Genomic DNA, 26584 nt, shown 5'->3' on the forward strand with positions numbered 1-26584 from the left:
CTTTGGAAACCGTACATCAAAGATACTTTACAAGATCGCCAGACCTCCTTAGCTCATCTTTTCTGGCAAACAAAGGCATCGGGATAAAAGACCTTAGGATTCATGCTGTAGATTACAAACGGCAACTGAATTTAATATTGGGCTTGGAAGCCGCTGCCGTTATCCCAATCTTACAGTTATAACTTTGTTGGTGAATATAATGTTTTAGCATTAAATTGTAATAGATTATAGTCACTGTTCCCTAGATGTTTATAAAATATAGCCCACTTAGGTATCTTCAAATCCATATGCAAGACAAGTAGTAATGGATTCAATTGCATAGCACAGAGTGCAGATTTACCTTTTTGACCTAAAGCATTAGTTGCCTAGCTATATTCTGACCTAGAATTTAAACTGCTAATATGGACTGATTAATGTTGTTACTTTAAAATGTAATATATTTTATTCTTGGAATGTTTACAGTTTATAGTTTATATGTCCTGGGCTAAACAGCACACTAGCACATAGATGAACATAATGATTGGGAAAGTGGAGATACACACACCTGATGCCTTTCTATTAATATACTTAGGCGCTCCTCACACATACAGGTCGAAGTGCCTCATTCTTTATAATTCTATATTAGCAGGGTTTACTTGACGTATCATTTAGGATTCATACAGTCCTGTTTTTGGATCTGGTGGCTTGCGGCCGGAGCTGCTGTGAAAAGGACAGGCCTGATATACTAGGGACTCAGCCCTACACCTGGAAGTATTTGGTAAATATTTCTGTCAGGATAAATCCTCGCATTAAATTAAGTGCTATTTAAGACAATAGAACCTATAAAGCGCCCCATGCGATATAGTCTATCTCCTGAAAAGGCGACCTAATTATTAGAAGTCCCGGCTCCAGGGATCATTTCTTGTACTCCAGTCAACCTTACAGCTTAGCGGTATGGGGACTATAGCTATCAAATATCCGTCCTCTAACACCTATTAAATACATTTTCACTAGACAGTCAGTGGCATGTAGAATTGTGGAACATATCGTGTAGGTGTCTAGCTGCAGCTCTTGCATTGTCATCGTTAAGTCTGTTAATCTACATGTATTTAGAACAATGCATTTTTTGTTTTTCTTGTTATGTTTATTTTTCTATAACACCCCAGGCATGTACACCGAGTTTATATCTCTGGTCCAAGAGTGACCAATTCTGTTATTAGTTGGGGGAAAAAAAGGAGAACTTTATTATTTTTGAGGGTATGTAACAGAGTTCATATACCGCTGTAAAATGTTACAGATACCCGCAATGTTTATTTGTATGTATTTCTTTATGTTCTCAATAAAAATTTAAAATAAAAAAAATAAAAAAGATACCAAGAGAATGAAGAAAATTTGATAATAGGAGTAAATTAGAAAATTGCTTAAAATTCCATGCCCTATCTGAATCACGAAAGAAAAAATATGGGTATAGTGTCCCTTTAAGCCTTTGGCTAGGGTGTCTTTGCTTCCTCCTGGTGGCCAGGTTCAATATTTCCCAACATTAAGGAATGAAGCCGTGGAAGGAAATTAAATTATCTGGTAAGCATAATTTATGTTTGTAAGCAATTTTCTAATTTACTTCTATTATCAAATTTTATTTGTTCTCTTGCTATCTTTATTTAAAAAGGCAGGAATGTAAAGCTTAGGAGCCAGCCCATTTTAGGTTCAGCACCCTGGATAGTGCTTGCTTATTGGTGACTAAATTCAGCCAACCAATCTTCAAGCATAACCCAGGTTCTGAACCTAAACTGGGCCGGTTCCTAAGCTTTACATTCTTGCTTTTTAAATAAAGATAGCAAGAGAACAAATAAAAAATTATAATAGGAGTAGATTAGAAAGTTGCTTAAAATTGCATGCTCTATCTGAATCTTTAAAGAAATATTTTGGATTTAGAATCCCCTTAAGAACCACATTACAAAACATATGCATGCAATATAATAATAAACATACACTTTTTTTTAAATGTAAAGCAGGAACTGTAGTTTGAACTACACAGTCATATATCACCTGGGCTTGGAATAACAGATTCAGAAAATATTTCTATCCGCAGATGAAACAAGGTTGTGAAAGGCAAGATGTGGTATTCTGCTTTCCGCTCCCCTCAGAGACACATATGGCTTTTGCCATTATTTTACAATTGATGCTGGTGCCTACAACTTACATCCATGGGGCTTCTATTGCCTGAAAGAGACATAAAAGTGTACAACTTAACAACTCTGTTTTGTTAGACCATTTATTTATGTGTTTATTTTTGCAGATGAGCTGAGAGGTTAAACACACAGTTCAAACTGAACATCTAGCACACTCCAGTACTGTTTCTGAACAGGACATGGCTAGTGATTTGTGGATACCTATGTATGCAGCTTTTGATTGGTTCGCCTGCAGTCTCCTTTTCAGGCAGCAATGCATTGTGCATGGATGAACTGTGTGTTTAACCTCTTTGAACATTACTGGGTTATGCTATTATCTCAATAATTTTCCATATAGGTGAAATTGCTAAAAGATCAGAGATTTCTGCTATCTGTATCGCTGACACCCCACAGTGTTTAGAGTCAGACTCTATGGCAGACGTATCTGTCTCACACTGCAGTAGAATTGCGGCAGACAGGTGTGCTGTGGCTGAATTTGAGTGACGATAAAGATGTATCCCATACAGACTTGTCTTTGGGACCCTGCTGGTCTGTCTTCTTTCCATGCTGTGGTGTAAAGTGAATTAGTAGCATACTAGCAGTGCAACTGCAGACATTCAATATACGCATACAATCGTTTCCTACACAGGATTCCAAAAATAGCAGCCTGAACGTTTATTTGTAGCAGTGAGCTAGCAGGCTGAAATAATACAGAAGGGAAAGAGGTGACATGATAGAAACCTTCTATATGAGGGGCTTAAAGGGACAGTATACACCCATTTTAATATAACTGCAAGTAATAGACACTACTATAAAGAATATGCACAGATACTGATATAAAAATCCAGTATAAACCTTTTAAAAACATACTTAGAAGCTCACAATTTAGCACTGTTGATGAGATAAGACTGGGACACCCACTGAAAGGGGCTGACAGCAGACCCTCCCTCCCCTGCATATGAAAAGACCCATTATACAAACATAAGCAATCTGAGGTCTGTATACGTCAGTATATATATAAAACTTTGGGGCTTGGTTAGGAGTCTGAAAATCAGCACAATGTTATTTAAAAATAAGCAAAACTATACATTTTTACAAAAACACCCCCAGATGGGCTATAGAAATAGATAATCTACAAAACATTTATGCAAAGAAAAATTTAGTGTACAATGTCCCTTTAAAAGCTGAAAGCATGCACACTCACTCATACACACATTCATACACATTCACAGACACACATATACATGCACACTCACTCATACACACATTTACATACACACATATACATGCACACTCACTCATACACACATTTACATACACACATAATACATGCACACTCCTACACACATTTACATACACACATATACATGCACACTTACTCATACACACATTCATACACATACATATTCACAGACACACATATACATGCACACTCACTCATACACACATTCATACACATTCACACATATACATGCACACTCACTCATGCACACATCCATACACATTCACAGACACATTCACATACAAACATATACATGCACACTCACTCATACACACATTCATACACATACATATTCACAGACACACATATACACATTCACATACACACATTTATTCACATACATATTCACAGACACACATATACATGCACACTCAATCATACACACATTCATACACATTCACACATATACATACACACATCCATACAGATTCACAGACACATTCACATACACACATTTACATACACACTCACTCATACACACATTCATACAAAAATAATATTATGGTCTCCATTTACCTAGCTGCAGGAGCAGTATTTGAGTCTGTACATTGCAGGCTTGTTCATGTGAGCCTGGTCTGCACGTGCAAGTTAAGAAGCTTCTTTAGGCGACATAGAAATCCCAATGAAACGTTTATGGTTTAGACAGACCATGCAATTGTAAGAGACTTTTCAGTTTAGTTATGTTATCAAATGTATGTATGTATTGGGTACTTGTAAAGCGCAACTAATCACCCGTAAGGGTCTCAAGGCGCTGCTCATTTTATCGACCTCGGAAGGATGAAATGCGGAGTGGACCTCGCCAAGGATCAAACCTGCAACCCTTGGGTTACTACAGAACTCAGCCACAGTGTTCTTGGTATCCTATGTTGAGAAGCATACTTATGTAGCTTCACTAGCAGCAATGCACTACTGGGAGCAAACTGGTGATTGGTGGCAACACACATATGTCTCTTGTCATTGGCTCACCAAGCTTGCTCCTAGTAGTGGATTGGTGCTCTGGAGACAATTTTAACTATATGTTTAACCTCTTTGCCGGGGTTAAATACAAAGTTCTATGCAAGCAAAAGTGCAATAATAAAATGCTCCAACATATTTCAACATTTTCTTTTTGCCCTTTTATGCCTTTAAGCTGAGTGGTGGCAAACTTAATCTCAGACTGACTTGTTCTCATGCAATTGGTTGCATAAGCAGGGGGAGGAGCTGGAGTAAATACTTGTGCAAAGATAAATGCATGTCAGATGCCTCTTTGCTGGCCCAAATGCTGCCAGGTTTCTTGGCTGGGAACCTTGTCTGCCTGCAGATTGACAAATGGAGACCATTATACAAAACCCCCATTTGATCCAATCAGTATTCCTAAACAAGAAAACTGTATGGCAGCTCAGGTGAGCCAAGCCATTTCAATCCCTTAGAAAAGCAGCGATATAAATTAGTAAAGCCACTGAAATATAAACAATGTAGCTACAAAATCTAGCTGGTCAAGCACATAGTGCTGGACATCTATTGTTTTTGTTCAGATTATTATTATTATTATTTGTATTATTATTATTTCCCGCCGTTTTTTTCAAATGCTTATAATATCCACAGCATAACTCAAAAACTCATGAAACTTGGCACAGTGCTAGACATCTATACTGTGTATAATCCTTTGCAACATAAATCTCATAGGTCATGTAATCTAGCAGCCATATTGCTTTTTGCAACAAATTTTGACAAACGCTTGAAAATATTCTTCTTCGGAACCGCTTGTTACAGATGTGAAACCTGCTGTGTGTATTGCTGTACTGACCTAGAATAAAGATTGTTCAAGAGAAGTGATTTAGTCACATGATCTAGCTGCCATTTTGAAATGTGCGAAAATCTTTAAGGTCATCTACCAATATTTTTTAAACTGCGAATTTTCATTTCATGTTCATACTCAACATGGCTGCTATGAGCCATTCGCCTTTTTATTGTTGTTTAATTGCGTAAATTGGTACTTTATGCATTATGTTTACACTATTTAACTAAATTACAGTGTAGTAGACATATGATTACACATAGTCATGACCCCTAAAAGCAATATTGCAGGCAAAATTCACACTGCGCAATCACCTTCGTGAAATAAAACATTTGCAAATTTTCATTAAACTTCTGCAAATTAGAGAGGTCTATAGTGAGCATTAGTATGTGCAATTTGAAAGCCATACATTGCATAGGTTGGTGGCCATTTAGTTTCGTATGCACTGTTTTTGAAAACTACAAAAATCTTCTTCCCCGAAGCCGCTTATGACACTGGTGTGAAATTTGGTTTATAGAGTTATCTTATGACTAACATTCAGATTTGTTCAAGAGAAGTTGATACGTCATGTGGTTTGGCAGCCATTTTGAATTGTTCAAAAAATGCTTAGTGATATTTTTTAATTAATTATAAAACAAAAATCGTTTAACAAAAATGCTTTATTTTTTACATGTTTATTGACATCTATGCTGAGAACTATTATGCATAATATGGAGGCTGTAAATCATATGATCTGGCAGCCATTTTGTTTTACGCAAAGATTTCGAAAAATCTATTTTCTCTGCAACCACTTATGTTAGAACTGTGAAACTTGCGGTATAACCTTACATTGTGACCTCGAGTCACAGTTATTAATGTTGAAGGAATTGGTCAAAAGCTGTGGCAGCCATATTTGTTTACGCAAACATTTTCGAAAATGAGCTTTCTTTGCAAGCTGTGAAATTTACTGTATAACCATATACTGTGACTTAGAGTTACATCTGTTTGTGTTGAAAGTACTGGTCATATGCTGTGGCAGCCATCTTTAAAAAAAAACGCAAACATTTTGAAAATGTGTTTTCTTTCCAACTGCTTATGTTAGAACTGTAAAAACTTGCTTTATAGCTTTATATTGTGACTTAGCTGCTTCTATGCCATTGCAAAGGCGATGCGCTTGGCCACCTCTAGTTCTGCTTGCAGCTATATTTTTACTTTGTTATAACAACCAATTCACAATGTTTATGCAATTAACTATTTAATATAATTTGGACTAATATTGTTTGTTAATGTCCAAACACAATCACCATAATACATTGACAATCTGATGATGATGATTATTATTATTATTATTATTATTATTAATAAAAATAATAATATATTGTGCTATTTAACCCTGAAAATTATGTATATTTTTGACTTTACAAGCCTAACCCTGATACAGTCTACAAAGCCATTATTATATCACTTTAGTTACTCAAATCTGTCCCTTACTGGCAGTAGAGAAGAGGCTTTTAAAAGGGTATGTCTCTGGACTGCAAACTTTGCTCACAAAATTACTTTTAAAACATTTTTGCAGTGCAGTGTTTAATTGCCAATATATACTATGCATGCATTATATATACAGGCGTACCTCAGAGATATTGTGGGTTCAGGGTCCAGCCGATCGCAATAAAGCCAATATAGCAATAAAGTGTGTATATGTGTATTTATGTGTTTATATGTGTATATATGTTGGAAAAATTGAGCCAATAGACTTTCAGGAAAGCCTGCAACAGCTTTAAATTTCACCCACCCAGCTTCTAACAGTTGATATTCAAGTGTCTAATAAACTAATATTTTACTGGGGGAGGTTTCCCTATCAGAGAGCAGTTAAAGGGACACTGAACCCAATTTTTTTCTTGTGTGATTCAGATAGAGCATGCAATTTTAAGCAACTTTCTAATTTACTCCTATTATCAAATTTTCTTCATTCTCTTGGTATGTTTATTTGAAAAGCAAGAATGTAAGTTTAGATGCCGACCCATTTTTGGTGAACAACCTGGGTTGTCCTTGCTGATTGGACAGCATTAATAAACAAGTGCTGTCCATGCTTCTGAACCAAAAATTAGCTGGCTCCTTAGCTTAGATGCCTTATTTTTCAAATAAAGATAGCAAGAGAACAAAGAAAAATTGATAATAGGAGTAAATTAGAAAGTTGCTTAAAATTGCATGTTCTATCTGAACCATGAAATAAAAAATTTGGGTTCAGTGTCCCTTTAAGTCTCAGGACTGAGGTAACTTATTCATTTGCTTCCTGTTCGTAGTTAAAGTGAAAGTAAATCCTTAGCTCCTACAGCAGAGCACGGCTAAAAAAAAATTTTGGCACGGCTATTGGTTAAGAGGTGAAAACGTCACCTCTTAGCCAAATTTTTTTTTAGCCGTGGGCTGCTGTAGCAGCTAAAAACGGCGATCGATTGAATCAAATAAAGGAGCTTTCTACATGAAGTATCTTATACTTCATGAATGAAAGTGCCCTTTATTTGTTTCAATAGTAAATCCTAGCGTTTGTAAAACGCTAGGATTTACTTTCACTTTAAATTGATACTGAACCCAAATGTAGCCACCAATCAGCAAGCGATACCCAGGCTCTGATCCAAAGATGGGCCGGCTTGTAAGCTTACATTCCTGCTTTTCAAATAAAGATACAAAGAGAACAAAAAAATAATAATAATAGGAGTAAATTAGAAAGTTGCTTAAAATAGCATGTTCTATCTAAATCATGAAAGAAAAAATTTGGGTTCAGTGTCCCTTCAAAGAAACATGAAACTCTTCTTTCATGATTCAGACAGAGCATACAATTTTAAACAATTTTCCAATTTATTTCTATTATCTAATGTACTTCATTCTCTTGGTATCCTTTGTTGAATAACTAGCAATGCACTACTGGGAACTAGCTGAATACATGCAGCTATCTCCCAGCAGTGCATTGCTGCTCCTGAGCCTACCTAGATATGCTTTTAAAAAAGGATTCCAAGTGAACAAAGCACATTAGGTAATAGAAGTTAATTGGAAAGTTGTTTAAAATTGTATGCACTATCTGAATCATGAAAAAGAAAAAAAAAAATACATTTTGGTTTTCATGTCTATTTAAGCAATGACACAATGTTGTAGGTCAGATATATGGATCCTATATGATGCACTGCAGCCTCTCTGGCCAAATTATAAATAAGAAAAGTACATTATAATCTTTTCTTTTTTTTATTTATTATTCAGAACTGACTATTTTATAGGGAACTACATTTTGAGCGTAATGTTCCTTTAACCTTTTGTTTTCTTCATGCAAACTATAAAAAAACGCGCTGCTGATATGTATGAAAAAGAATGTTTCCCTTTAAATAATGATGTCACCAGCTGAATCTTGAGTAGTGTGTTTTTAAACAATGCAGCTTTGCAGCAAAACCTGTGCAGAGCAGCAAAACAAGGGAACTTGTGTCTAGATACGCAGGGCACATTGAATCACTTGTAACCACGCCTTTATTTCACATCTTTTTAAAGTGTCCATTCTAAATAATGAGTCGAGGGGAAGTCACACTTCCCAGCATTTGAAAAGGTGATACATTGTTATTGTGAATATCTATCTAGGCTTTTCATTTTAATGAAAAGAGACCTAAAAGTGAACCTGAGGGCGGGGGAGGGGGCATCAGTGGAAGTGTGCGCAGGACTACCCTTGGATTCATTGATCTATATCCAAACAAAAACTAATAATTTTATCAAATTAGGCTATAAGAAAAATTACAAACATTTCTAAAAACATAAATATTCATGTGTAAGTTCAAAATGTATCTATCACTGAGTTTGGTTTTGATGACAAAATTGTATTTTTACCCAAAAATTCATGTTTGAAACTATTAGGATTAAGGTTGATATTAATATGTTGTAGAGCTGTACCCCTTAGCATGTAAGCCTATAAGCCCAGCTGTTTGTAGTTCACCTTCATAAGAGCCGACTACAACAGTGCAACTCTCGGCCGGGCCCTTTACCCATTTGATCCCTATAAATGTTATCTTGTATACCGCCTATGTTTATAGCGCTACGGAATCTGATGGCGTTCTACAAATACCTGATAATAATAATAGGAACAGTTTTCTAAGTAGGTGTGCTATACACTTGTTGTTAAAAAAATGATGTGGTATACACCAGTGAGATTATTATTATATTTATTATGCTTTATTTATAAAGTGCCAACAAATTCTGCAATGCTGTCCATGGGTACAAATGATAAAAGTTCAATGATGATAGAATATGTGTAAGAGACAAGACAAAATGTATCAAACAAATACAGAAAGAATTGAGGGCCCTATCTCTGTGGGAGCTTACAATCTAGAAGGGTAGGAGGGTGCGAAATAGGAGGTAAAGCCTGCAAGGATGAGAATGATGTTAGTGCAGCGTTAGATGAGGGCAATTATTAGGTAAGTGGAATTCATTTGTTATTGAATTGGGTGGTACGCTTCCTTGAATACAAATGTCTAGGAAATGTTTAAAGGAAGACAGATTAGAGCAAAGTCTGACAGTGTGAAGAAGTGCATTCCAGTGGGTTGGTGCAGCATGAGAGAAGTCCTGAAGTCTAGTGTGTGACGAGGTGATAATAGAAGATGTTGGACCTTAGAGGGCAGGTAGGAGTATATTTGTTTATTAGTGAGAACTCACAAAGTGGTGCAGCAGAAACAGAGTTGCGGGAATGGTGGATTAGGCTGGCAGAGGCAATTAGGATGGATTGAAGTGGGAGAAAAGAAGGCCAGTTAGTAAGTTATTGCAGTTGTCAAATTGGGAAATTACAAGGGAGTGGATTAGTTGCTTAGTGGTGTCAGTGCTGGGAAACTGACACATTTTGGAGATATTGCTTAGGTAGTTGTGGAAGGATAAATAGAGCAATTGAATATGGGGGGGGGGGGGGGGTGAAGGACAGATTGGAGTCAAGTGTAATTCAGAGGCAGTGGACTTGGGGTGATGGGTAGATAGTGATTCCGCCAACAGTGATAGAAAAGTCAGACATCAAAGTAGTTCTAGAGGGGGGATAGAATGAACTCAGTCTTGGACATCTTAATATTTAGGTGGTGAGAGGCCATCCAGGAAGAAATGCCATATAAGCAGTTACTGACATGAGAAGGGACAGAGGGAGAGAAAGCAGGGGTGGAGAGTTAGATCTGAATGCCATCAGCATAGTTCCTGTTGATACGTTTACCCAGTGAAGAAGTATAATTAGAGAAGCGTAGAGGATCCAGGAAAAGCCTTGAGGTTCTCCAACTGACAGAGGCTTTGAAGATGAGGATTCACCAGCAAATGACACAGAAAAGGACCTGTTAGAAACATAAGAGTGGATCCAAGAGAGGGCAGTTTCACAGAGACCAAGAGAACTGAGAGTCTGTAGGAGGTAAATGGTGTTGAAGGCAGCTGAGAGGTCAAGTAAGATAAGTATAGCGTAGTGGCCATTACTTTTCCCAGAAAGATGTTCATTAGTAACTTTGGTGAGGGAAGTCTGAGTTTAAAGTTGGGGACAGAAGCTAGATTGCAGGGGATCAAGCAAGGAGTTAGATGACAGGTGGGTTAGGCGGTAGTAAACTATTTTTTCCTGGAGTTTTGATGTTAGTGGAAGCAGTGATATGGGGCGGTAGTTTGCAAGGGAATTAGGGTCAATTAGGGTTAAGGATTTTCAGTATGGGAGTTGCCTTTGCATGTTTGAAGGAAGATGGGTATGAACCGATAGAAAGGAATAGGTTGAAAATGTAATAGCTGAAGTGAGGGTGGAAGTCAGAGATGGTATTAGATGTAAAGGGATAGGGTTGATCGGGAAGGTAGTGAGGCATGAGGAAGACAGTAAGTAACCCACTTCATTCTCAGTGGCTGGCAGGAAGAAGGAGAGAGTGTCAGAGGGGGTGACTGGGGGTGGAGATGGAAGATTGCAGGCTTGTGTCAGGATGTTGCTTCGGATAGATTGTGTTTTGTTTAGAAAGTAGTCTGCCAGGTCTTGAGCACTAAAGGTAGACAAAGGGGGTTGTGCAGATGAGTAGAGGAGAGTTGAAGGTAGAAAAGAGTAATTTAGGGTTTGAGGAGAGAGTAGATATAAGAGAAAAGAAGTAGGTTTGATTGGCTAAGTGAAGTGAGATGTGTTTAAATGAAGAATGAACTTATAGTGGATGAAATCAGGTTCAGAATGAGATTTCCTCCAGGCACACTCAGCAGTGCAGGAGCATTTTTGCAAGTAGCGTATTTATTGAGAGTTCCAGGGCTGTAATAGAAGACGTGGGGTTTTGCGTAGATATGCTGGAGCAAGAATGTCTAGTGCAGAGGAGAGAGTATTGTTGTAGTGGGCTGTACCAAGGCCTGGGAAGGTTATGGTGGAAGTGTGAGGGAGGAGATGTTGAATATGTTTGGAAAATTGGAGAGGCTCCACGGATTGCAGACTTCTACAGATGAGGGGTCGAGATGGAGAAGTGGGTTTAGCCGGTACATTACGATTGTAGGTGAACAGGTGGTGGTCTGAAATGGAAAACGTGTGACAGGTGAAGTCTGATATAGAGTAGAGGTAAGAGAATACCAGAGCAATACAGGGTCTGTTGCAGTGAGTAGGGAATAGGGTGGATTGTGAGAGACCGATGGAGGATGTAAGTGAAAAAAGTTTAAAGGCAGCAAGGGCAGAATTTGAGCGGGTATATTTGGAGAGAGATAGTGAAGAAGCCAAGTGGCAAATTGTGAGGTTGGTCCAGGAGGGCTGCCACTCTGAGAGATAGGGGGAGAACAGGTGAATACAGTGAACTTAAAAGGAGGAGAAGGAGAGAGATGGAAGGAGAGGCAGCACAGGTGTAGCAATGATATCACCCCATGAATGCATTAGACACATATGCTGCAATGATCTATTTGAACACACAGACATGCACAATCATGGGGTTAGATAACTGCTACCCAGCACACTTTGAACTCATAGACAGCATGTATTTAACCATTGCCTAGTATGCAGCTTTCACAGCAGTATGAAGGTGGCACTAAAGAGGGAGGAAAAGAGAGGAGGGTGCTGCGGCAAGTGGAAATGTAAAGCAGTTTTGGAAGTGCCTGTTAAAAAAAAGTGCTATGTTCCCACTGCTTTCCTCAACCATATCAGGGGCTTAAAGTACATTTTACTGGGCACCAGGGTTTATTTTTAATCCCTATGGTGCCCTGGAACTTGTTGTCATTGTGAGTCCACATGCTGGTAAACAGCACAATGTACCAATTTGGGGTAAGTGTGTAATTTGTTTCAGTTGTGCCCAAAATTGCAACTTATAGAGAGCAAATTTAGTGATTTAGTGCTCACCCAGAAAGCAGTAAATTTGTATTGACGCTGAAGTTTTCACCATATTTAATATATTATATGCCTCTGAAGGACTTATGGATCTTAACTTCACCAATTATTTGATTGTAAAGTTTTCTTAAAATAGAACACAATTTTTTTAAGCCAGCAATAGGCAAGCCATTTGTCTCCAAGAGTCAAATTTCTGATCTTCAAATGCTCAAATGGGTTATGCAGTGTCTTCAACTCTAAAATAGGATTAATACCAAAAAAAGTTCAAATCCAGTGTTGTTAAGAAATATTTGATTGATTAGAGGAAGAAGAATACTGAGTTTGGGCAGAGGCGTGAGGCATAAAGTAGTGGAAATATGTGATCTGGAAGTAAAAAAAGACATCCTAGCACTAGGGTTACTACCCAGCTGGTATTTTACCAACACGGTCGGTATTTGTGAGATTTAGGTTAAACTTCAAAATAAAGATTAAATAAAGATGCCATCATGAGTAAACTTCTTATAAATGTATTAGAATCTAATTATAAACCAATAATCAGTCCTAGCAACTTTTGTCCCCAATATATGATGTATAATTATACAGGGAGTGCAGAATTATTAGGCAAGATGTATTTTTGAGGATTAATTTTATTATTGAACAACAACCATGTTCTCAATGAACCCAAAAAACTCATTAATATCAAAGCTGAATAGTTTTGGAAGTAGTTTTTAGTTTGTTTTTAGTTATAGCTATTTTAGGGGGATATCTGTGTGTGCAGGTGACTATTACTGTGCATAATTATTAGGCAACTTAACAAAAAACAAATATATACCCATTTCAATTATTTATTTTTACCAGTGAAACCAATATAACATCTCAACATTCACAAATATACATTTCTGACATTCAAAAACAAAACGAAAACAAATCATTGACCAATATAGCCACCTTTCTTTGCAAGGACACTCAAAAGCCTGCCATCCATGGATTCTCTCAGTGTTTTGATCTGTTCACCATCAAGATTGCGTGCAGCAGCAACCACAGCCTCCCAGACACTGTTCAGAGAGGTGTACTATTTTCCCTCCTTGTAAATCTCACATTTGATGATGGACCACAGGTTCTCAATGGGGTTCAGATCAGGTGAACAAGGAGGCCATGTCATTAGATTTTCTTCTTTTATACCCTTTCTTGCCAGCCACGCTGTGGAGTGATGGAGCATTGTCCTGCATGAAAATCATGTTTTTCTTGAAGGATGCAGACTTCTTCCTGTACCACTGCTTGAAGAAGGTGTCTTCCAGAAACTGGCAGTAGGACTGGGAGTTGAGCTTGACTCCATCCTCAACCCGAAAAGGCCCCACAAGCTCATCTTTGATGATACCAGCCCAAACCAGTACTCCACCTCCACCTTGCTGGCGCCTGAGTCGGACTGGAGCTCTCTGCCCTTTACCAATCCAGCCACGGGCCCATCCATCTGGCCCATCAAGACTCACTCTCATTTTATCAGTCCATAAAACCTTAGAAAAATCAGTCTTGAGATATTTCTTGGCCCAGTCTTGACGTTTCAGCTTGTGTGTCTTGTTCAGTGGTGGTCGTCTTTCAGCCTTTCTTACCTTGGCCATGTCTCTGAGTATTGCACACCTTGTGCTTTTGGGCACTCCAGTGATGTTGCAGCTCTGAAATATGGCCAAACTGGTGGCAAGTGGCATCTTGGCAGCTGCACGCTTGACTTTTTCTCAGTTCATAGGCAGTTATTTTGCGCCTTGGTTTTTCCACACGCTTCTTGCGACCCTGTTGACTATTTTGAATGAAACGCTTGATTGTACGATGATCACGCTTCAGAAGCTTTGCAATTTTAAGAGTGCTGCATCCCTCTGCAAGATATCTCACTATTTTTTACTTTTCTGAGCCTGTCAAGTCCTTCTTTTGACCCATTTTGCCAAAGGAAAGGAAGTTGCCTAATAATTATGCACACCTGATATAGGGTGTTGATGTCATTAGACCACACCCCTTCTCATTACAGAGATGCACATCACCTAATATGCTTAATTGGTAGTAGGCTTTCGAGCCTATACAGCTTGGAGTAAGACAACATGCATAAAGAGGATGATGTGGTCAAAATACTCATTTGCCTAATAATTCTGCACTCCCTGTATATGCAAATGTATGCTAATGAGCATGGCCGGTATTTTTTTCCAGTAAAGATGGCAATCCTACCTAGCATTAAAACTAGAAGCAGGACATACATGAAGCAAAATCTCTGGTGCTACCGTTTTACCATCACTGTACTTAGGTGTTTGAAAACGTAAAATAAAATATGATGTGAATACAATGTATTTCTATGTTGGTGGGACCAGTAACGATCATCTCTGTAAAAAGCAATGTTTGTGAGTAGTCATAGAACAATATATATTTTTATTATTTTACTTTATTTATTAAGCACCAACAAATCTCTTTACTAATAGTAATTATCCCTCCTGTATCCATGTGATCTTAGTCACTACTTCCTGTAATAACTGTCCTGGTCACTCTGCCTTCTATAGTAACTTTCTCTTCTGTTTACATCTAAGTTACTCTGCCTCCTTTACTAACAGTTGCCTCCTCTGTATCTCTGGTTCATGTCACTGTGCTTCATGTACTAATAGTAACTGCCCCCTCTGTGTATCTGTGGCCCTGATTACTCTGCCTCATTACTAATACTAACTATCCCTTCTGTTTGTCTGAGTTCTGGTTTAAAGAAGTTATCTAATATTAGTAATTATCCATTCTGTGTGCATGTGGTCCTACTCACTCTGCTTCCTTTACTAATAGAAACTATCCCTCTTGTGGGTCTGTGGTCCTGATCACTCTTCTGCCTCTACTAAAGATAGATGGGTCTGTTGTGCTGTTTACTCTGCCTTATATACTAAAAGTAAGTATCCCTCCTATGTGTTTGTGGTGTGGTCCTGGCAACTACCTCCTATACTAATAGATAATGTTTCTCCTGTGAGCCTGTTGTCCTGGTCAGCCTGCCTCCAGTACTAATAGTAACTATCCCTCATTTGCATTAGTGGCCCTGGTCAGTCTGCCTCCAGTACTAATAGTAACTATCCTTAATGTGTATTAGTATTGGAGGCAGACTGACCAGGGCCAATAGGCCCTGGTCAGTCTGCCTCCAATACTAATAGTAACTATCCTTAATGTGTATTAGTGGCCCTGGTCAGTCTGCCTCCAATACTAATAGTAACTATCCTTAATGTGTATTAGTGGCCCTGGTCAGTCTGCCTCCAGTACTAATAGTAACTATCCTTAATGTGTATTAGTGGCCCTGGTCAGTCTGCCTCCAGTACTAATAGTAATTATCCTTAATGTGTATTAGTGGCCCTGGTCAGTCTGCCTCCAGTACTAATAGTAACTATCCTTAATGTGTATTAGTGGCCCTGGTCAGTCTGCCTCCAGTACTAATAGTAACTATCCCTCCTGTGTGCCTCTAGTTGTGATAACTCTGCCTCCTTTAGTAATAGAGACAACCCCACTGTCTGTTGCCACTGCCTCTCTACCTCCTATACTAATAGTAAATACCCCTTGTATAAATCTGTAGTCCTGCATAAGTAGTCTGATAACCGAAGAGCTCTCTGAGTGTCGCTTACCCTGATAAAGTTTAGTGCTTTCACACTACCACTGCCAGCACACTTTCTAGTAACTGCTGCTCCACATATAAAGGACAAATAGTCTCTTTCTCTTATCATGCTGTTTAATGACATCTATGTGAGCATACATACTTGTTATAGGGCTAAATACATTATCTCATACAAATTTAGGGATAATGTGTGGGTATTTGTTTTCCATTGGTTGTTGCCCTATGATAATGATAAGTGTTTGCTTTTGCCACATATTAGTGTTTAACAGCCAAGTGTGAGTGTTTTTTTTTTAACAAAATATTTTTATATCCAGATAGAATATTTGATTTACTCAATGCTTCTCACACAGAGAATTCTAAATTGAAATGTGTTGATTAAACTTGTGTCCTTTTTTATTCAGTTATACACTTGCTGAGTGCTCTCTCTGACTCACACAGTTATACACTTGCTGAGTGCTCTCTCTGACTCATACAGTTATACACTTGCTGAGTGCTCTCTCTGACTCACACAGTTATACACTTGCTGAGTGCTCTCTCTGACTCACACAGTTATATACTTGCTGAGTGCTCTCTCTGACTCACAGAGTTATATACTTGCTGAGTGCTCTCTCTGACTCACACAGTTATACACTTGCTGAGTGCTCTCTCTGACTCACACAGTTATATACTTGCTGCGTTCTCTCTCTGGCTCACACAGTTATACACTTGCTGAGTGCTCTCTCTGACTCACACAGTTATACACTTGCTGAGTGCTCTCTCTGACTCACACAGTTATATACTTGTTGCGTTCTCTCTCTGGCTCACACAGTTATACACTTGCTGAGTGCTCTCTCTGACTCACAGAGTTATATACTTGCTGAGTGCTCTCTCTGACTCACACAGCTATAAACTTGCTGAGTGCTCTCTCTGATTCACACAGCTATAAACTTGCTGAGTGCTCTCTCTGACTCACACAGTTATACACTTGCTGAGTGCTCTCTCTGACTCACACAGTTATACACTTGCTGGTGCTCTCTCTGACTCACACAGTTATATACTTTCTGAGTGCTCTCTCTGACTCACACAGTTATATACTTTCTGAGTGCTCTCTCTGACTCACACAGTTATACACTTGCTGAGTGCTCTCTCTGACTCACAGAGTTATATACTTGCTGAGTGCTCTCTCTGACTCACACAGCTATAAACTTGCTGAGTGCTCTCTCTGATTCACACAGCTATAAACTTGCTGAGTGCTCTCTCTGACTCACACAGTTATACACTTGCTGAGTGCTCTCTCTGACTCACACAGTTATACACTTGCTGGTGCTCTCTCTGACTCACACAGTTATATACTTTCTGAGTGCTCTCTCTGACTCACACAGTTATACACTTGCTGAGTGCTCTCTCTGATCCACACAGTTATACACTTGCTGGTGCTCTCTCTGACTCACACAGTTATATACTTTCTGAGTGCTCTCTCTGACTCACACAGTTATACACTTGCTGAGTGCTCTCTCTGATCCACACAGTTATACACTTGCTGGTGCTCTCTCTGACTCACACAGTTATACACTTGCTGAGTGCTCTCTCTGACTCACACAGTTATACACTTGCTGAGTACTCTCTCTGACTCACACAGTTATACACTTGCTGAGTGCTCTCTCTGACTCACACAGTTATACACTTGCTGAGTGCTCTCTCTGACTCACACAATTATACACTTGCTGAGTGCTCTCTCTGACTCACACAGTTATATACTTGCTGAGTGCTCTCTCTGACTCACACAGTTATATACTTGCTGAGTGCTCTCTCTGACTCACAGAGTTATATACTTGCTGAGTGCTCTCTCTGACTCACAGAGTTATATACTTGCTGAGTGCTCTCTCTGACTCACACAGTTATATACTTGCTGAGTGCTCTCTCTAACTCACACAGTTATACACTTGCTGAGTGCTCTCTCTGACTCACACAGTTATACACTTGCAGAGTGCTCTCTCTGACTCACACAGTTATACATTTGCTGAGTGGTCTCTCTGACTCACACAGTTATACACTTGCCGAGTGCTCTCTCTGACTCACACAGTTATACACTTGCTGAGTGCTCTCTCTGACTCACACAGTTATACACTTGCTGAGTGCTCTCTCTGACTCACACAGTTATACATTTGCTGAGTGGTCTCTCTGACGCACACAGTTATACACTTGCCGAGTGCTCTCTCTGACTCACACAGTTATACACTTGCTGAGTGCTCTCTCTGACTCACACAGTTATACACTTGCTGAGTGCTCTCTCTGACTCACAGAATTATATACTTGCTGAGTGCTCTCTCTGACTCACACAGTTATATACTTGCTGAGTGCTCTCTCTGACTCACACAGTTATATACTTGCTGAGTGCTCTCTCTGACTCACACAGTTATACACTTGCTGAGTGCTCTCTCTGACTCACACAGTTATACACTTGCTGAGTGCTCTCTCTGACTCACAGAGTTATATACTTGCTGAGTTCTCTCTCTGACTCACAGAGTTATACACTTGCGGAGTGCTCTCTCTGACTCACAGAGTTATATACTTGCTGAGTGCTCTCTCTGACTCACACAGTTATAAACTTGCTGAGTGCTCTCTCTGACTCACACAGTTATACACTTGCTGAGTGCTCTCTCTGACTCACACAGTTATACACTTGCTGAGTGCTCTCTCTGACTCACACAGTTATACACTTGCTGAGTGCTCTCTCTGACTCACACAGTTATACACTTGCCGAGTGCTCTCTCTGACTCACACAGTTATACACTTGCTAGGTGCTCTCTCTGATTCACACAGTGATACACTTGCTAGGTGCTCTCTCTGACTCACACAGTTACACTTGTTGAGTGCTCTCTCTGACTCACACGGTTATACACTTGCTGAGTGCTCTCTCTGACTCACACAGTTATACACTTGCCGAGTGCTCTCTCTGACTCACACAGTTATACACTTGCTAGGTGCTCTCTCAGATTCACACAGTTATACACTTGCTAGGTGCTCTCTCTGACTCACACAGTTACACTTGTTGAGTGCTCTCTCTGACTCACACAGTTATACACTTGCTGAGTGCTCTCTCTGACTCACACAGTTACACTTGTTGAGTGCTCTCTCTGACTTACACAGTTATACACTTGCTGAGTGCTCTCTCTGACTCCCACAGTTACACTTGTTGAGTGCTCTCTCTGACTCACACAGTTATACACTTGCTGAGTGCTCTCTCTGACTCACACAGTTATACACTTGCTGAGTGCTCTCTCTGACTCACACAGTTATACACTTGCTGAGTGCTCTCTCTGATTCAGTTATACACTTGCTCTGGGCTCTCCTTGACTCATTTATGCATATGTTGAAGGCTCTTATTGACTCACTCAGTTATACACCTGCTGAGGGTTCTCCAGGACTCAGTTATACACTTTTTGTGAGGGCTCTTTCTCTGACTCAGGGAAAAAAAACCTTGCTGAGGTCTCTGTCTCACACAGTTACACACTTGCTGGGGTCTCTGTCTCACACAGTTACACACTTGCTTGGGTCTCTGTCTCACACAGTTACACACTTGCTGGGATCTCTGTCTCACACAGTTACACACTTGCTGGGTTCTCTGTCTCACACAGTTACACACTTGCTGGGATCTCTGTCTCACACAGTTACACACTTGCTGGGGTCTCTGTCTCACACAGTTACACACTTGCTTGGGTCTCTGTCTCACAGACTCACACAGTTACACACTTGCTTGGGTCTCTGTCTCACACAATTACACACTTGCTGGGATCTCTGTCTCACACAGTTACACACTTGCTGAGGTCTCTGTCTCACACAGTTACACACTTGCTAGGGTCTCTGTCTCACACAGTTACACACTTGCTGGTGTCTCTGTCTCACACAGTTACACACTTGCTGGGGTCTCTGTCTCACACAGTTACACACTTGCTGGTGTCTCTGTCTCACACAGTTACACACTTGCTGGGGTCTCTGTCTCACACAGTTACACACTTGCTGGGGTCTCTGTCTCACACAGTTACATACTTGCTGGGGTCTCTGTCTCACACAGTTACACACTTGCTAGGGTCTCTGTCTCACACAGTTACATACTTGCTAGGGTCTCTGTCTCACACAGTTACACACTTGCTGGTGTCTCTGTCTCACACAGTTACACACTTGCTGGGGTCTCTGTCTCACACAGTTACACACTTGCTGGGATCTCTGTCTCACACAGTTACACACTTGCTGGGGTCTCTGTCTCACACAGTTACACACTTGCTAGGGTCTCTGTCTCACACAGTTACATACTTGCTAGGGTCTCTGTCTCACACAGTTACACACTTGCTGGGGTCTCTGTCTCACACAGTTACATACTTGCTGGGGTCTCTGTCTCACACAGTTACACACTTGCTAGGGTCTCTGTCTCACACAGTTACATACTTGCTAGGGTCTCTGTCTCACACAGTTACACACTTGCTGGGGTCTCTGTCTCACACAGTTACATACTTGCTAGGGTCTCTGTCTCACACAGTTACACACTTGCTAGGGTCTCTGTCTCACACAGTTACACACTTGCTAGGGTCTCTGTCTCACACAGTTACACACTTGCTGGGGTCTCTGTCTCACACAGTTACACACTTGCTAGGGTCTCTGTCTCACACAGTTACATACTTGCTAGGGTCTCTGTCTCACACAGTTACGCACTTGCTAGGGTCTCTGTCTCACACAGTTACACACTTGCTGGGGTCTCTGTCTCACACAGTTACACACTTGCTAGGGTCTCTGTCTCACACAGTTACACACTTGCTGGGGTCTCTGTCTCACACAGTTACACACTTGCTGGGGTCTCTGTCTCACACAGTTACACACTTGCTAGGGTCTGTGTCTCACACAGTTACACACTTGCTAGGGTCTCTGTCTCACACAGTTACACACTTGCTAGGGTCTCTGTCTCACACAGTTACACACTTGCTGGGGTCTCTGTCTCACACAGTTACGCACTTGCTAGGGTCTCTGTCTCACACAGTTACACACTTGCTGGGGTCTCTGTCTCACACAGTTACACACTTGCTGGGGTCTCTGTCTCACACAGTTACACACTTGCTGGGGTCTCTGTCTCACACAGTTACACACTTGCTGGGGTCTCTGTCTCACACAGTTACACACTTGCTGGGGTCTCTGTCTCACACAGTTACATACTTGCTAGGGTCTCTGTCTCACACAGTTACATACTTGCTAGGGTCTCTGTCTCACACAGTTACATACTTGCTAGGGTCTCTGTCTCACACAGTTACACACTGCTTGGGTCTCTGTCTCACACAGTTACACACTTGCTAGGGTCTCTGTCTCACACAGTTACACACTTGCTGGGGTCTCTGTCTCACACAGTTACACACTTGCTTGGGTCTCTGTCTCACACAGTTACACACTGCTTGGGTCTCTGTCTCACACAGTTACACACTTGCTGGGGTCTCTGTCTCACACAGTTACACACTTGCTTGGGTCTCTGTCTCACACAGTTACACACTTGCTAGGGTCTCTGTCTCACACAGTTACACACTTGCTGGGGTCTCTGTCTCACACAGTTACACACTTGCTGGGGTCTCTGTCTCACACAGTTACATACTTGCTGGGGTCTCTGTCTCACACAGTTACACACTTGCTAGGGTCTCTGTCTCACACAGTTACATACTTGCTAGGGTCTCTGTCTCACACAGTTACACACTTGCTGGTGTCTCTGTCTCACACAGTTACACACTTGCTGGGGTCTCTGTCTCACACAGTTACACACTTGCTGGGATCTCTGTCTCACACAGTTACACACTTGCTGGGGTCTCTGTCTCACACAGTTACACACTTGCTAGGGTCTCTGTCTCACACAGTTACATACTTGCTAGGGTCTCTGTCTCACACAGTTACACACTTGCTGGGGTCTCTGTCTCACACAGTTACATACTTGCTGGGGTCTCTGTCTCACACAGTTACACACTTGCTAGGGTCTCTGTCTCACACAGTTACATACTTGCTAGGGTCTCTGTCTCACACAGTTACACACTTGCTGGGGTCTCTGTCTCACACAGTTACATACTTGCTAGGGTCTCTGTCTCACACAGTTACACACTTGCTAGGGTCTCTGTCTCACACAGTTACACACTTGCTAGGGTCTCTGTCTCACACAGTTACACACTTGCTGGGGTCTCTGTCTCACACAGTTACACACTTGCTAGGGTCTCTGTCTCACACAGTTACATACTTGCTAGGGTCTCTGTCTCACACAGTTACGCACTTGCTAGGGTCTCTGTCTCACACAGTTACACACTTGCTGGGGTCTCTGTCTCACACAGTTACACACTTGCTAGGGTCTCTGTCTCACACAGTTACACACTTGCTGGGGTCTCTGTCTCACACAGTTACACACTTGCTGGGGTCTCTGTCTCACACAGTTACACACTTGCTAGGGTCTCTGTCTCACACAGTTACACACTTGCTAGGGTCTCTGTCTCACACAGTTACACACTTGCTAGGGTCTCTGTCTCACACAGTTACACACTTGCTGGGGTCTCTGTCTCACACAGTTACGCACTTGCTAGGGTCTCTGTCTCACACAGTTACACACTTGCTGGGGTCTCTGTCTCACACAGTTACACACTTGCTGGGGTCTCTGTCTCACACAGTTACACACTTGCTGGGGTCTCTGTCTCACACAGTTACACACTTGCTGGGGTCTCTGTCTCACACAGTTACACACTTGCTGGGGTCTCTGTCTCACACAGTTACATACTTGCTAGGGTCTCTGTCTCACACAGTTACATACTTGCTAGGGTCTCTGTCTCACACAGTTACATACTTGCTAGGGTCTCTGTCTCACACAGTTACACACTGCTTGGGTCTCTGTCTCACACAGTTACACACTTGCTAGGGTCTCTGTCTCACACAGTTACACACTTGCTGGGGTCTCTGTCTCACACAGTTACACACTTGCTTGGGTCTCTGTCTCACACAGTTACACACTGCTTGGGTCTCTGTCTCACACAGTTACACACTTGCTGGGGTCTCTGTCTCACACAGTTACACACTTGCTTGGGTCTCTGTCTCACACAGTTACACACTTGCTAGGGTCTCTGTCTCACACAGTTACACACTTGCTGGGGTCTCTGTCTCACACAGTTACACACTTGCTCTACAGGCATCACACAGATCTGCACTTGTATAGGACACTCTGTGACCCAGAAAGTTTACAGTTGCCAGATGCTGAACTCTTTCTCTCTCTGCATGATCACACGGTTGTCTCTCTCTGTGCATCACTCAGTTTTGTCTGTAGCTCACACGATTATAAACTTGCATAATGTTCGTTGTCTCTTGTGTTATCGCTAGCTAGGTAGGTCTCACATGCTTATACACTTGTTACTGCACCCGTACTGAAGTTAGTGTAGAGCTCTCTTCCAGCTCTATTCAACAGGTAATAAAATGCTAATGAGAGGTGAGGAGGAGGGTGAGCTGCAGGGGGCTGTCCGCCAGAGGGAGGCAGAGAGCAGCCCACTCCCCTGGGAGTCCCAGACCCGCACTCACCCTGGCGCCCTGCTCACCTTCTCTTCCCATCTCCCAATCGCTCACTGTTTGCTTGTCTCCCAGGGACCCTTGTGCTGCTGCTGGAGAGCAACGGAGCCGAGCTGGCCGGGGGTCAGCATGAGGGGGATTCCGCGGCTGCTGCTGGTCACAGCTCTCCTGTCCTGCTGGAGCCAACCCCTGGCAGGAGCCAACTCATGGTGGTAAGTAACTTGTGAGATGTACACAATGTGTTTAAGTAATATGACCCGGGGTACAGTAAATGAAACGGGCACACAATAAAAAGCAGTAAATGATACCAGGATGGAGCTTTAATAGCGTACGAAATAGTACAATATAGTAACTCACTGTGCTTGTACTTTATTCATCTCTTTAGCCAAGGGGGTACGGATAGGGTGATGAAAATTCTTATATTCTTCTGAGAAAAAATCCCCCAAAAAACACTTTTCTGAAATCAATTATTAAATCTAATAATAAAAAGTTGTAGTTTTATACAAGTGATACAGTCGAGAGATAGGACAAACCCCTTTTTACTGGGCAGTATTTCTGGGGGATTCAGTCCCTGTTCCTCCGAGAGATAACATTGTTTTTTATACCTTTTGTTGTAGATACAGAGTAAGGTCTTGATACCTCATGTAATTTGACATAAATACTTTAGCCCACCTAAGGGGCTGATAGGGGGTGAGAGGGGCAGGCTGTCATAATGTGAATGGATAGGGGATTAATACAAACAGCAATAGAGGGTGCTAAAATGTCACCTACTCATGTACCACTTTTTATGCCCACTAGATTGCCAAGTGCCCTGAGAGAGGGGTGCTAAGTATGAATGTGTCCCCCATAATAACTTGCTTCCCCAGTTAGTGAGATTTGATTGCCCTGCCAGTTCATTTGCCCCTAGGACAATGAAGGAATTTGCTTGGAGGTTACTGATAAAGATATGGCAGAAGGTCATCAAATATGCAGTGCTTTGCTGCTGTTGATTACAGGAATAGATTTGCATGTACTGACCCATTCATTGCTAGTGGCCACTAGCCCCACTCCTCATTGTCCACTTTTATTATCAGCTGTTTTAAAAAATCACTCTTCACTTGTTTACTGAAACATCAGCTATGCAATGAAGTGGAAATGAATGGGTGATCCTTGGCAAAATTGTTAGCTATATTACTCCGGTGTATGCCAACTAATTGGTAAAGGTGAAAGCAAAACTATGGGGTACATATTTATTTATGCATTGTAAGATGGTGAATGTATCAAGATGTGTAGAATAATACAGCAAGTGAGCCAAATGTTTTATATGTTCTAAGCTCTGGAATATTGCTCCCTCCCAGTAAGTGAAGCATAAAAAAAACTGTAATTCACATTAAAAAAATCTGCATAGATTACTTCCCCCTATCAGTAGTAGAATAATTGGTTAGAGACTGAGTATCACAAATGCTTTGTTTATTTGTACAAGAAGTTTGATGCATTTCTGTCTCTGTAGGTCATTAGCACTGAACCCTGTGCAAAGACCAGAAATGTACATAATCGGAGCTCAACCCCTGTGCAGCCAGCTGACTGGACTTTCCCCTGGGCAGAGGAAGCTGTGCCAACTGTACCAGGATCATATGGTATACATTGGAGACGGTGCTAAGACAGGCATCAAGGAGTGCCAGCATCAATTCAAACAGAGGCGGTGGAACTGCAGCACTGTGGATAATAACTCCGTGTTTGGCAGAGTCATGCAAATAGGTAAGGTGCAGGTTCTTTTGGGGGCCAGTGATTTTTGTTAATTGATGGTAAAGATGGTACTTATCAGGGGTAGCTGTGCTAACATTACTTATGAACAGTAGCTTTAGCTGGACATTAACATTGCTTTATAAGGGTCTGTTACACTTAGTTATGTTACATAGCAGGGACAGTGTGCAAGCAGGCAGCTGGGTAAATATGATAGTTAAATCTAGTGCCAATGGTTTACTTTACTGTCAGTCTTTCAAACATTTGGCTAGTATTTAAACACTGCATGCTGTAGCAGTTCAGAATAATGCCTGCTCACACTCAACAGCTTAATTGTGTTTGATAACATTAACCCCTTGTCTGCCCTTACAGCTTCGCTGGCAGCTAAATTGTTAAAGGTGCAATATACTAGAGGCAGAAAAGAAACATATTTTCTCACAGATATGAACTATTCAAGAATTTATTTATTGTCACATTGTGTGTTGAATAAAATTTTCTGTTTTGTGCATTACAACCTTATTTATTACTTGCATCGGTAATTAGCAGGAAATAATATATGGCAAAACATTAATAATAAAATTGGCATTTTAGGGAACATAAGTACTGTATTTCTCCAAGAGTGTGCTTTTCTTTTTTAGGCATCAAGTATTATGGCAATGGTACTGCAAGTCACAATCCTTTTATTGATCAGTTTTTAGGTGCATATAATTTCCAGAAGAGAATTCAAGCGTTAAAAACAAAGAAACTGTAATATACTAATACTTTCTAAAGCTGTCAATTGCACTTTTTTCATGGTAAACTCTATCAAAGATAAAATAATTGTGATTAACTTGTTAGAAATACTATAGGCAGCTGCAGAAAGTGTACTAAACTAGAGGCTACTAATACTTGTATGACTGCTTATCATTCTTCTGAGGGATAATAACATGTGCACAGTTAGGTTTGTATTAATGACAGTGCTGCACTAAAGATACGTTTTAATGAAAGACACTTAGTATAAAATATAAAGACAATATTATAGGAAATTGAGAAATTAATAAGGTTATTGAAAGCTATTCAATATGATGGTTCTTTAGAGTGGCAATAAATGTGTGCCATCTAATTTCCAGTATACTCAGTAGTGGGGGTCTGCGGGCAATGGGAAATCTTTCTGAGTTAGAGAAGAGGGAGCACAGGGAATTACATTTCAGGCTGTGGGGTCATACATTAGTGTCAGCTGCAGGAG

The 26584-nt window shown here is 40.7% G+C and overlaps 1 protein-coding gene across 1 annotated transcript in view; it reads left to right on the forward strand.

Annotated features, from left to right (window-relative positions):
* The first annotated feature begins 23639 nt into the window (after positions 1-23639).
* WNT5B (Wnt family member 5B) overlaps positions 23640-26584 on the forward strand; it is an 84871-nt gene continuing 81926 nt past the window's right edge. The window contains exons 1-2 of the mRNA XM_053718849.1: positions 23640-23849; positions 25127-25374. Coding sequence (XP_053574824.1) covers positions 23767-23849; positions 25127-25374 — 331 coding nt within the window. The 5' untranslated portion in view covers positions 23640-23766. The remainder of the gene's footprint in view (positions 23850-25126; positions 25375-26584) is intronic.

The sequence above is a fragment of the Bombina bombina genome, chromosome 6, assembly GCF_027579735.1.
Source record: "Bombina bombina isolate aBomBom1 chromosome 6, aBomBom1.pri, whole genome shotgun sequence".
In the NCBI taxonomy this organism is placed as follows: domain Eukaryota; kingdom Metazoa; phylum Chordata; class Amphibia; order Anura; family Bombinatoridae; genus Bombina; species Bombina bombina.